A 13,237-nucleotide genomic window follows, 5' to 3' on the forward strand; every position below is an offset into this window, starting at 1 on the left:
TTCTAAAAAAATCATACTATAGTTATTGTTTCCTCTTATGTCAAGTTTATAAATTACCTGACTAATAAATAAATTAATTAAAGATGAGAATTTTGAAATTGTCGAAATTGTCCTTATCAGAATCTCTCTGCAGAAATTCTTTATTTTCGGCTCATTTTTGCTGCCATATAATCATTAGCTTTGAATATTTTGCTTATATCATCTTAAGCTAAAAAGTAAAAAATATATCTATAAGCAACCCTCCAGTTGTTAATTGGAAATGCTTTGAATATCATTGGAGTTAACGTTCTCTTTGTTCTTTTTCTTACTTTTCTTCTCCAGGCTCTGTTTGGATGTTTTCTTTTGTCTTATTTATTCAAACAACCATCAACACTGGAGTTAGTATTTGCTTGCAGGGGAATGCGTTCAGGTAATTTTGCTTAATTGCTTATGATCCCAATTCAATTCTGCTTTTAATCATTAATATTCCTTAGTTTTATCTGTGCTGTGCTTCACAAAAAGGATAAATTCTTCTTTTCCTGCGTTGGTTGTGTGCTGGGATTCCGTTCCTATTTGCAGACTCCATGGATTTGATCATTTCCCATTTGAAGGCCTGTAGCTAGTCTTGTCTTTATATGTGTGAACTTCCCGTTACGCTAAGACTTTTGGAAGGCACAATAGATGCGGGGTCTTCATAATTTTCATTCGACGTACACGACACCAATACAAAACGGACTACAGTTTACCCATTGATGCGAAACTCAGAATGAGTTCAGCGATTCCGCAGCGATGATGTCCTGTAGCTTTAGCACTCAAGGGTTTATAGCTAGTTCTGCCCTTTTTCATTCTCTGCACAGAAAAATTTCTATCAACAGCAACACTGTAATTAGAAAACCTCTATTTGGGAGAATTTTTAATAAAGGTTTTGCAGATCTCTTGAGGAAAGGAGTCGTTCCAGATCTCTTGTAGCTATTCTATCAGATCCAAACAGCTTTCCCCTTGCATCGCAATTTACATCGCAAATCCCTGCATCAGCTTCTCTAGCCAACTTTCATATCCAATGGCCCATCCTCCACAACCTGATCCTTTCCCTGAGTCCCGCCTCGAAGTCGACGCCGGTGCAGCCTTCGTTCTCGAATCAAAAGGTATAATATAATTCACGACCGTTTCACGTTTTTCCTTTCTATATAATTCACTATTTAACATTTACTTTTTTTTAAAAGGCGAGTGGTGGCACGCCGGGTTCCATTTGACGACGGCGATAGTGGGGCCTACAATTTTGACGTTACCATACGCATTCAGAGGGTTGGGTTGGGGCTTGGGCTTCTTCTGCTTAACGGTGATGGGAGTCGTCACCTTCTACTCTTACTATCTCATGTCCAAGGTGCTCGATTACTGTGAGAAGGCCGGTCGCCGCCATATACGCTTCCGAGAGTTAGCCGCTGATGTTTTAGGTAAAGCTTCTTCCTCCTTTCTGAGCTTCTTTTTTAATTAATATGCTGCCACTGTTTACGGTTATTTTATACAAACTAAAAGGACTCAGTTCAGTTGGTAGTTTCTCTCTCTTAAAAGCTGGAAATTCGGATCCTTTTTTCAGAAGTGTTTTTGGCATTCAGGGAATTAATATTTCCGCCCATTCAATATTTACATCATATGCTGCTTAAAAGTAGGTAAAATTAATTGTTTGTAGAAATTTAAACTTATATCTTAATTTATTCAAACAATAAAATCAAAACTTTAATATTAGTCAAAATTTTAATCAGTGCACTGAATTTAAAAAGTTAACTACAAATTAAAATATAATTTTTGAAATGTTATTTAATTAATAAAATAATGATTTAAAATATATTTTTCTTTTAATTATATATTTTTATTTGTATTATAAAAGTCAACCATATATTTTTTTAAATTATATTAATTGTCCCTTCAATAATTAAAAATATGAAAATTGTTTTTAAATTAAAATTTCATATGTTTTGCATTTTTATTAATAAATACTAAAATAAAAAAATGCTATTTTAATTTAATTTTATCAGTATTAAAACTTTTTTCTATTAAAACTTATTTACGTTATTTTCAATATCATTAGATATCAACAACATAATGCATTAAAATTTTTATTAAACATTTATTCTCAATACTCCATATTCAATAATATTGAAAACTATATATATAAATTTCAATGGCTCACATATTTTGAATACTATAAAAATTAATTTAAAAATGTTATTATGTTATTTTAATATGTGTTAATTAAAATATGTTAGTTTACTTCAAAAATTATATTTTATAATTATTTAATTATATAATTGATAAAAAATGACATGATTGAATTTAATAAATAAACTTAGAATACAAGTATTATTCTTTTTTGAATTGAATATTGGGAGAATTTAAGATCTGTCCAATTTACTTAAATGTATCTTACTATCATTCATTTTAAATATCTATTTTATTAATAAAATAAAATTTCATAATTTACTCTTTTTTAACTTTTTAAAATTCAATAGTTAATTTTAAAGTTCACTATAAAAAACATTTAAGATATAAAAATAAATTGACTTTACTTTTTGGCTTTTTCTATTTAATAAAATTAAAAAATAGAATGAATTTGATTTAAAATTATATATGTATTTTTAAAATTTTATATTAATTAATTAAATGAATAATTATTTTATTCGTTATAGCACAGGTAAGAATAATGAGCCTGATATGCGTGTGTGACGTGTCCTTTGAGCTGTGGTTTTAGCGGGTAGACATTGTTTGGGCTTGGAATTAAATTGGTTTGTTTGTTTTTCAATTAAAACCTATTAATGTTCACCACTAGGAATGGTGGGCGCACTATGGGCCTATGGGTCTCTTATAAGACTACTGGATAACCGGCGAAACATTGTGATAAGATTGAGAGGTTAGATTTTTGGTGAATTACTACCAGATGTTTTTTTTTTATTAAAATTAATTATTTTACTTTTAATTTTGAATTCCGTTTATATATTTTATGCAATTAAAATTTTGATTATTTTATTAAAAAATATTAATCAATTAACTTGTCTTGACTTTTTACACTATTTAGTTTATATAATTAAGACGCTTTTTATTTTTAAAAAAGATATTTTTTATAAAAATTACTGTCAGTAAATAATATTTTTAAAAAAATCTCTTATTTTTTATTGTTTTATTTTAATTTAAAAAATAAAATATATAAACAAATATATATATATATATATAGGAGCTCTGATGATATTCCCAAAATGGAAAAAAATAATTTTTTTAAAAAAATTAATTTCTTTAAGATGATTTAATTTTTTATTTAATTAAAAAAATACTTTCCATTTGACCAATTATCTTGCATGCTCCAAATATAAGAAATGAAAAAAAATATTTTCTTAAAATTTTTTTTAAAAATAAACAGAATCTTAATATTTATATTATATAATTTTTAAATAAATACTAAATAAGTTGACTCCAAATAATTAAACGATTTAATTTTATAAAATATAAAAATATTATAATAGAATGATTTAGAAATAAAGAGTTGATAGTTAATTTTATTATATTAGAGAGAACTAATAATAATTTATCGTTAGGGTTTTATTCAAATTAAATTTTATAATTCTAAATATATATATAAATTTTCATAAGTATAACTTTATTATATTATAAAAATTTAGAAAACTGTTAGTAAAATTTAGAGTATGCGAGTAATAAATAGCACTATTTTATGACTAATTTATCCCCATTTTTATAAATTTAGTATATTTAATAAATTTTGATTTTAATTAAGTATTTAATGAGTTAACCTCCATTTCTTTTATATAAAATATTTTTTAGACGCTTTTAAAGAAATTAATCAATAAAAAATATTTTACTAAAAAAAAATTAAGTTATTTTCTACATTTTGATAATTTTATTAACTTCTTTATATATAAATTTATTAATATATTTTATTTTTTAAATTAAAATAAAAAAATTATCTTATTAAAAAATATTTTTCATGAAAAATATTTTATAAATATAAATAAATATTTATAAATAAACGAAGACTTAATTGAAAAAATTATAGTGAAACAATAATATTGGAACCAAATATGTATTTAGCCATTTTAAAATTAAAAATGCATTTTTGTTAAGTTAATTTAATAATTACATTTTTGAATAACTTTTAAGGTGTCATCAATTAAGTTCTAATAAATAGAAAATGAATGTTATCTTGATTTAACTACTTGAATTTAAGGAGTCTTCATAAAATGTTGAAAGAGAAAAAAACATGATTCTACCTATTTAAGACATCCATCCATTTACTTAACTAATTTGTTATATAATCACATATTTATAATAAATTATATTAATTAAAAATTTAAATGTATACCTTACTCTTTCATAAACAAGAATCTTATGAACAAAAAAAAAAAAGACAAATGAAAGTATGTAAAAATAGTCAAATCTGTTTTCACTTTTTATCAATTATAATCGATACTTATAATTTTGCCTAATCTAATCTAATCTAATTTTAATGGTTTGGAATTTCTTTTATTGACATATAATTAAATTGATTACATAAGTGATATATTTTAATTTTTTTTATGATTTGATTGTTGTTAAGTATTATATAAAAAGTTTATATTTAAAAAAAAGTTTAAAAAAGGCTAATTTTACTTGTAATTTTCTAATTTTAAATGTATTTTTAATTTCATTACTCAATTTTAATTTATTTATTATATTTTTTAATTTTAAATTTTAAATATTATTAAATTTATTATTACTTAGTACATCAAGTTTATAAATTACCTCATTCATAAAATTAATTTTCTCCTCTCATCTCTTATTTATTTTCATTCTCTCTCTTATAAAAAATTATAAGTTTAAATAAATTAATTAATTAAAAATGAGCATTTTGAAATTGTCCAAATTGTCCTTATCAGTCTCAGCAGAAATTCTTTCTATTGAGTTGTTGGCTCATTTATTCTGCCATAATCATTATCTTTTAATTTGCTAGTATCATGTTAGACATGGAGCGTCATTTTAAGTTATTATTTAACACTCTTTATTTTAGTAGTTAAAAAGTATTTTTTATAATTTCTTTTAATCGATTATTAAATTATATTTTATTATAAAATAAAGAGTATTAAACAACCGCTTAAAAAATCATCATCTTAAGCTAAAAATATCCATAAGCAACCCTCCACTTAATTGGGAATGCTTTTTATATCATTGGAATTAACGTTCTCTTTGTTCTTTTTCTTATTTTTCTTTTCCAGGCTCTGGTTGGATGTTTTATTTTGTCATATTTATTCAAACAGCCATCAACACTGGAGTTAGTATCGGAGCAATTTTGCTTGCAGGGGAATGCATTCAGGTATTGTTACTTATTGCTTCTTATACATAGTATAAATGTTTCATTCTTCTAGTAGTCTAACGTATTCTGTTTCTAATTTCCACTCTTTTGGATGTAAAAGATCATGTATTCAAACCTCTCTCCCAATGGATCCCTGAAATTGTACGAGTTCATAGCAATGGTGACAGCAGTAATGGTTGTTCTATCGCAGCTTCCATCCTTCCACTCCCTCAGACACCTCAACATGGCTTCACTGCTTCTCAGTTTGGGCTACACTTTCCTTGTTGTTGGTGCTTGTATTCATGCAGGTACCCACATCCTGAAACTCTCCCTATCTTTATTTTTAAACAGTTGCTTGTGTATTCTTTACATGGAATCTAAAACATTAATGTCCTTTACAAAATTTCCTGCATGGCAATTTCTATGAGATCTCTTGTGGGGTCTGTCCACCTTTCCTCCTTAGGCTCTCACCACTGTGCTACAACAGGTTTAGCGTTGGGATGTGCATCTACGTATCTAACGCTTGAAACTGAATATGGGCCATCATATTTCTGAAAATGACGCATAACCAAACCATGCTGGACTAATTTTTGATTATTAACTGATTGGAGTATTAATTACTGGGCTGCTGTTAACCAAAATAAGTAGTTGAACTTCTAGTTCGTGCTATATCAATCTATTTATAATGTGTTTGTTATCTTAGGGTAGATGAATGCCAGCAAGATCTCTGTCCTAAAAAAAAATAAAGAGAAAAACAAAAAAAATATCATGATGTTGCATAGATTTAGTATTTATGGTTTAGTTTAGCATTTGTAGTTCAATTTCAAGTCAAAATAATATGTTGTGTATCTTATTGTTATCAAAATATGCAATTGAAGTATAAATTCTGAATTAACTACGAAATCACATGATATTAGTTTTAACTTTTCTAATATATATATATATATATATATAATTTTATTTATTTTTTTAGAGATTAAGCAACAAATTAAAAAAATACGTTATGATGCTTTAAAAGAAAAAAAAGATACGTTACGACCAATTTTCATATAGAAGGCTTGGAAATTCTCCTTTGACGATTTAAACTGCTACCGTTTGTCATGCAGGTCTCTCAAAAAGTGCCCCTAAAAAGGATTACACGCTAGAATCTTCCGAGTCTGCAAGGGTTTTCAATGCCTTCACTTCCATCTCCATAATAGCTGCTATTTTCGGGAATGGAATACTGCCTGAAATACAAGTAACTTTAGCATCTTAGTACATCTTCGCGTTGACTTTCGAGTCTCTTGATTTTTGATAAAACATTTTTTACTTTATTTTTCCATCTATAAAAATTGAAAGCGTTGTTGATAACCACTTTTATATTTGATTAATTTAATTCTTCTGTGCTATCTACACAGGCAACTTTGGCCCCTCCTGCTACTGGAAAGATGGTGAAGGGCCTTTTAATGTGTTATAGTGTTATTCTGGTTACGTTCTATTCAGCTGCAGTATCTGGATATTGGGTGTTCGGAAACAAATCCAACTCCAACATTCTCAAAAGCCTAATGCCGGACGAGGGACCTTCCTTGGCTCCAACATGGGTGCTTGGCCTTGGAGTCGTTTTTGTACTACTTCAGCTCTTTGCCATTGGCCTGGTAAGTGGGTAATCGTAATTAACTCAGAGAACTGAATATTGGATGCATCTAAACATGCCAATGCAAAAGAAACCAGCTGATTATAAAATTTCTCCAACATATATATAACACACAGGTATATTCTCAAGTAGCGTATGAGATAATGGAAAAGCAATCAGCTGATGTGAAGCAAGGAATGTTTTCCAAAAGGAACCTGATTCCTAGGCTAATTCTTCGGACTCTTTATGTGACATTCTGTGGATTTATGGCAGCTATGCTTCCATTCTTTGGAGACATAAATGGAGTTGTTGGAGCTATAGGATTTATCCCTCTAGATTTTGTCCTCCCAATGCTTCTCTACAACATGACCTACAAGCCTCAAAAATCATCCCTTACCTATTGGATCAACATCTCTATTATAATAGTGTTTACAGGAGCAGGAATTATGGGAGCATTCTCCTCTATAAGGAAGTTGGTTCTTGATGCTTATAAGTTCAAGCTCTTTAGCAGTGATGTGGTTGATTAAATGAGTTAGCCTGCACATATTTATCAATCACTCCGCCATCTTGCTCTGCAATGGGGAACTAGGCCTCTTCGTTTAAATATGAAGAAAATGTAGTGAGCTCGCTGCGACAAAAGATGAGGCAGAGTAATTTACCATAAAAGAGTGATGAAAATATCCTTCACAATAACAACAGAAGCATGCTGAGTAATTGTACATTTTACTACATATAAGATGATGTGTAAAGGCTACAATTTTACTCCATATAAGATGATGTGTAAAGGCACATTGATGAATGCATAAGTAAAAAGACATTTTAGCCTTAAAGTTTTTTACTTTTAGTAGATCTCAACTTCTATTAATATATTGGAAAAAGAAGAATTAATATTCTATCCATCATATAAATATAACAAATAGGAGAATTTATCCAATACATTCATTGTATATAATAGTGTATTCTAAATTTCTAATGAAATAGAATTATATCATGTTATCATGCGGTGCTTTGGTTATTTTCATATTCTCTTCATCAGGGGTGGATTCATAGTTTAATTTTAGAGGGATAAATAATTTATTCAACTTACAAATTTAAATATATAGATTAAAATAGGTAATATGGATATACATAAATAATGGACTAAAACAACTATTAGTTCATTAAACCAAATGAAAAATAAACATTAGTATTAGGCTATAATAATTGAAAATTTAATAAATTAATGGGAGCAAAATTTTATTTTTTATCGAGGACAAAAAGAAATCTTATTTTTACCTACAATAGAAATTTTAAGAGTAACGGGGCAATTTTTTTTAAGTGATTATAATAATAAAAATTTTATCTATTTATGACAAAAATTTCAGAAGAAATGGGAGCAAAACTAGACCAATCTAAAATGTTCCAGAAACCTATGGACAACAACTTAGAACCAGCTAAACAGGCCTTACCTACGCCTTCTGTAGCATAACTAGAATTTCAAAGGAGTATAAAATTATAGTTTAGTCCCTGAAAATTTTAGAAACTAAGTTCTAGCCACATGGAGGAAACACTTTCACCACATGTTAGGGGGAGGAATGTTTATAAATAGGCAAGCCCTCCACATTTATATACATACTTTGAGATACTTTGGCATATCTTGGTAACTTTGGAACCTCACTTAAACACTCCTACCCAAAACTCTCAATCCTTGTAAAGTGTTGTTGTATTCTTTGATTCTTTTATAATAAAAGCTCTTGTGCATATATTCTCCTTGTTGTTCGTGTTTGCTTTCGCTGGAGTTGTTAAGCTTCCATTGACACCACGCTTGACCTTGTGCTTCTTGATTTGAGCTAGAATAAGTCCACGAAGCCTGTTTGCACCTTAAGTTGAGCTAGGTTGGGAAATGGTAAGGCTGACTTGACCTTAGCGGAAGGTTGAGTGTTGCACGTGGACTTTCGATTGGCTCAGTCACATAGTCAATTTGCAAGGGATGTGATATTTGATATTAGAATGTGGTTCATTGAGGCTTGGAGGCATGTGAGCTTTGTTTGAGTTAGGTGATACTTGTAACGACCCGGAAACCGGACCGCTACCGGCGCTAGGATTCAGATCGACTTAAGGTCGCCGGAATCCGTAGCAAGCCTACTATGCATTCTGTATACCTGATAAAATCCCAAACATGAATATAAATTTTCATAAAAATTTTAAGCTTTTCATATACCAAGCTTGACCTGTACATTCTCCATATACTGCAAACATAAAATCCACACTAGAGCTCTCATCAAATACTCTAATGTGGTCAACATCATATACATCAAGCTTGGATTAACATAACTCATCATTAAACTTTTACATAATAATCATGTTCAAAGGGATTTTACAAAAACATAAACTAGGGCAAAGCACAAATCTAACCATTACATATTACATGTCCACTACTATCTATTACATTAACATAAACATCACCCTTGCTGACTTCCTGTGCTATCTCTGACCTGCAAACCTGGGGGTTAGGGGGAAAGGGGTGAGCTACTAAAGTCCAGTGAGCAGAACAATAAAAGCAATTTAATAAATATATGCTTTTATGAAATGCATCACAACACAAACAATTCACATCACGAATGGACTTGTCACTAGTAACCCTCTACATATCCAAATAATGCCCGGCCCTCGATGGAGCTCCTCAGGACTTCCTCTTAAACATAACATAACATGTCCAACTGTGCCAGGGGCGTAGAATGGGCCTCGACCTGGACTTTCTCTTACATCGTGCCAGAGGCGTAGAATGGGCCTCGACCTGGACTTCCGTATCATATCATATCATATCATATCGAGGGCTAGTGGGTCATCCAATCTCCATCCACATCAACAGTAAAAATGCAATGCATCATATTCGTGAATTCTAATGCAAAACAACCTAATACATAACATAGCATTCATGATGCATGGACATGCTTAGAATTTAGTTACTTTAAAACATAGTTCAGTTCTACTCACCTCTAGCTGACTCTGGAACAGCTAACTCACTGCTGGCCTCCTTGGTTCCTAGGGTCCGATCCTACACAGGTGGACTCAAATGAGGGACCGAACCAACTCTAACATGACACTAAACATCTCCCCCAAAACCCCCTAAAACATCATAAAACATGCATAGAAAACAAGCAAAGGAAGGCTGGACAGAGGACTTTTGGCAGCAGGTTCGGCGGCCGAAAGCCCCTACAGATCCGAAAGTCAGGCACTTTCGGGGGTAGGTTGGGCAGCCGAAGGCCTTCACAGATCCGAAAGTCACTAACCTTCGGGGGCAGGTTCGGCGGCCGAAACTCCCCCACAGATCCGAAAGTCCATCTTTCAGGGACGAATTTAGGCGGCCAAAGCTGCCTCCCCTAGCAGGTTCGGCGGCCGATCCTTGGTTCGGCGGCCGATCCTAGGTCTTCTTAGATGACAGAACCCGATTCTGCCACCATGCCCAAGCCACCAAAACTCTCCAAAACACACATCCAACTATTCTAAAACATGCGTACACATCTCAACATGCGTAAGGGGCATAAAACTAGCCTAAACCCCAACAAACAACACATAACATTACATTAAGCATAAAGCTAACATAAACCCTAACATAATATCCTACTAAAAAACATGCAATATATACCCTTAACCCATTTTAAAACTTACTTAAAACATAAGAATAGATGAGGATCTACACTTACCTCTTGAAGATCGAGAGTAGATGTGATTCAAACTCGGAGATGAGGAGAAAATGGTCTCCGGAGGTCTCCAAGCTTAAAAACTTTGATTTAAGCTTAAAATCTTCAAAACAAAGCAAAAACTTATAAAAATCTTGAAGGAAAAATATAAAATCAACCATGGAAGGGCAGAACCTCACCTATACCCGAAAATGGAGAGAGAAAACTCGCCCATTTTCGGACAGGGGGTCTTTTATAAGTGGCTAGCTAGACCATCTTCAGGGGCCAAAGGAGCTTCCGTAACCGCATCATGTTCGGCGGCCGAACATGAGGTTCGACGGCCGAACCTGGGCTTTTCCCTCCAAGGCAGTTTTCTTCATTTGAAAACTTTAATTCAAAAACTTAGCATTAAAACCATAAAATCATTTATAAAACCTTATTTTACCCTTCTAAGATGTTCCGACATCCGAGATTTCGGATTCCAACGGAGATTCCGCTGGAAAGTTGAAATTCTAATACCGGGGTCTAGCCGGGTATTATATTCTTTCCCCCTTAAGAACATTCGTCCTCGAATGTTCGACAAACTTGCATATAATCATGGCATTTCACATCATCATCAAGACAGGACTCTACATCCTATCCTAGTGGACATGATTTTTCCTATTGTGCTTGCCCCTCTATGACATCTATGAGCCCAACACTCTCTAGGTCCGACCATATGAACCTGAGGCTCTGATACTACTCTGTAACGACCCGAAAATCAGACCGCTACCAGCGCTAGGATTCAGATCGACTTAAGGTCGCCGGAACCCGTAGCAAGCCTATTATGCATCCTGTGTACCTGATAAAATCCCAAACATGAACATACATTTTCATAAAAATTTTAAGCTTTTCATATACCAAGCTTGACCTGTACATTCTCCATATACTGCAAACATAAAACCCACACTAGAGCCCTCATCAAATGCTCTAGTGTGGTCAACATCACATACATCAAGCTTGGATTAACATAACTCATCATTAAACTTTTACATAATAATCATGTTCAAAGGGATTTTACAAAAATATAAACTAGGGCAAAGCACAAATCTAACCATTACATATTACATGTCCACTACTATCTATTACATTAACATAAATATCACCCTTGCCGACTTCCTGTGCTATCTCTGACCTGCAAACCTGGGGGTTAGGGGGAAAGGGGTGAGCTACTAAAGCCTAGTGAGCAGAACAATAAAAACAATTTAATAAACATATGCTTTTATGAAATGCATCACAATACAAATAATTCACATCACGGATGGACTTGTCACCAGTAACCCCCTACATATCCAAATAATGCCCGGCCCTCGATGGAGCTCCTCAGGACTTCCTCTTAAACATAACATAACATGTCCAACTATGCCAGGGGCGTAGAATAGGCCTCGACTTGGACTTCCGTATCATATCATATCATATCGAGGGCTAGTAGGTCATCCAATATCCATCTACATCAACAGTAAAAATGCAATGCATCATATTCGTGAATTCTAATGCAAAACAACCTAATACATAACATAGCATTCATGATGCATGGACATGCTTAGAATTTAGTTACTTTAAAACATAGTTCAGTTCTACTCACCTCTAGTTCAGTTCTACTCACCTCTGGCTGACTCTAGAACAGCTAACTCACTGCTGGCCTCCTTGGTTCCTAGGGTCCGATCCTACACAGGTGGACTCAAATGAGGGACTGAACCAACTCTAACATGACACTAAACATCTCCCCAAAAACCCCCTAAAACATCATAAAACATGCATAGAAAACAAGTAAAGGAAGGCCGGACAGAGGACTTTTGGCGGCAGGTTCGGCGGCCGAAAGCCCCTACAGATCCGAAAGTCAGGCACTTTCGAGGGCAGGTTGGGCGGCCGAAGGCCTTCACAGATTTGAAAGTCACTAACCTTCGGAGGCAGTTTCGGCGGCCAAAACTCCCCCATAGATCTGAAAGTCCATCTTTCAGGGGCGAGTTTAGGCAGCCAAAGCTGCCTCGTCTAGCAGGTTCAGCGGCCGATCCTTGCTTCGGTGGCCAAACCTGGGTCTTCTTAGGTGACAGAACCCGATTCTGCCACTATGCCCAAGCCACCAAAACTCTCCTAAACACACATTCAACTATTCTAAAACATGCGTACACATTTCAACATGCATAAGGGGCATAAAACTAGCCTAAACCCCAACAAACAACACATAACATCACATTAAGCATAAAGCTAACATAAACCCTAACATAATATCCTATTAAAAAACATGCAACGTATACCCTTAACCCCATTTAAAACTTACTTAAAATATAAGAATAGATGAGGATCTACACTTACCTCTTGAAGATCGAGAGTAGATGTGATCTGAACTCGGAGATGAGGCGAAAATGGTTTTTGAAGGTCTCCAAGCTTTAAAACTTTGATTTAAGCTTAAAATCTTCAAAACAAAGCAAAAACTTATAAAAATCTTGAAGGAAAAACATAAAATCAACCATGGAAGGGCAGAACGTCACCTATACCCGAAAATGGAGAGAGAAAACTCACCCATTTTTGGACAGGGGGCCTTTTATAGGTGGCTGGCCAGACCACCTTCGGGGGCTAAAGGAGCTTCCGCAACCGCACCATGTTGGG

General features: G+C 32.8%; 1 protein-coding gene across 3 annotated transcripts; it reads left to right on the forward strand.

The window, feature by feature from the left end:
- The first annotated feature begins 205 nt into the window (after window positions 1-205).
- On the forward strand, window positions 206-7,756 carry LOC110627276 (probable GABA transporter 2). Of its 3 annotated transcripts, XM_043955155.1 has the most exons (9): window positions 206-409; window positions 559-797; window positions 911-1,124; window positions 1,203-1,433; window positions 5,238-5,335; window positions 5,436-5,622; window positions 6,421-6,551; window positions 6,712-6,948; window positions 7,064-7,756. In XM_043955155.1, the coding sequence occupies exons 3-9, from the start codon at window positions 1,040-1,042 to the stop codon at window positions 7,451-7,453; spliced, it is 1,359 nt and encodes a 452-aa protein (XP_043811090.1). In that variant the 5' UTR covers window positions 206-409; window positions 559-797; window positions 911-1,039; the 3' UTR covers window positions 7,454-7,756. The 3 variants fall into 3 exon arrangements, with proteins under 3 accessions (XP_043811090.1, XP_021629222.1, XP_021629231.1); XM_021773530.2 differs by having other exon boundaries at window positions 207-409; window positions 502-1,124; XM_021773539.2 differs by lacking the exon at window positions 559-797 and having other exon boundaries at window positions 207-409.
- The last annotated feature ends 5,481 nt before the right edge of the window (window positions 7,757-13,237 follow it).

This window comes from Manihot esculenta, chromosome 1 (genome assembly GCF_001659605.2).
Source record: "Manihot esculenta cultivar AM560-2 chromosome 1, M.esculenta_v8, whole genome shotgun sequence".
Lineage (NCBI taxonomy): Eukaryota > Viridiplantae > Streptophyta > Magnoliopsida > Malpighiales > Euphorbiaceae > Manihot > Manihot esculenta.

What these genes read in the sequence shown, in the direction of transcription:
- LOC110627276 (XM_043955155.1), top strand. Translation starts at nt 1,040, where the DNA reads ATGGCCCATCCTCCACAACCTGATCCTTTCCCTGAGTCCCGCCTCGAA. An exon ending in GTTAGCCGCTGATGTTTTAG is followed by an intron (nt 1,434 to 5,237) that starts GTAAAGCTTCTT and finishes TTTCTTTTCCAG; the next exon opens with GCTCTGGTTGGATGTTTTAT. An exon ending in GAATACTGCCTGAAATACAA is followed by an intron (nt 6,552 to 6,711) that starts GTAACTTTAGCA and finishes CTATCTACACAG; the next exon opens with GCAACTTTGGCCCCTCCTGC.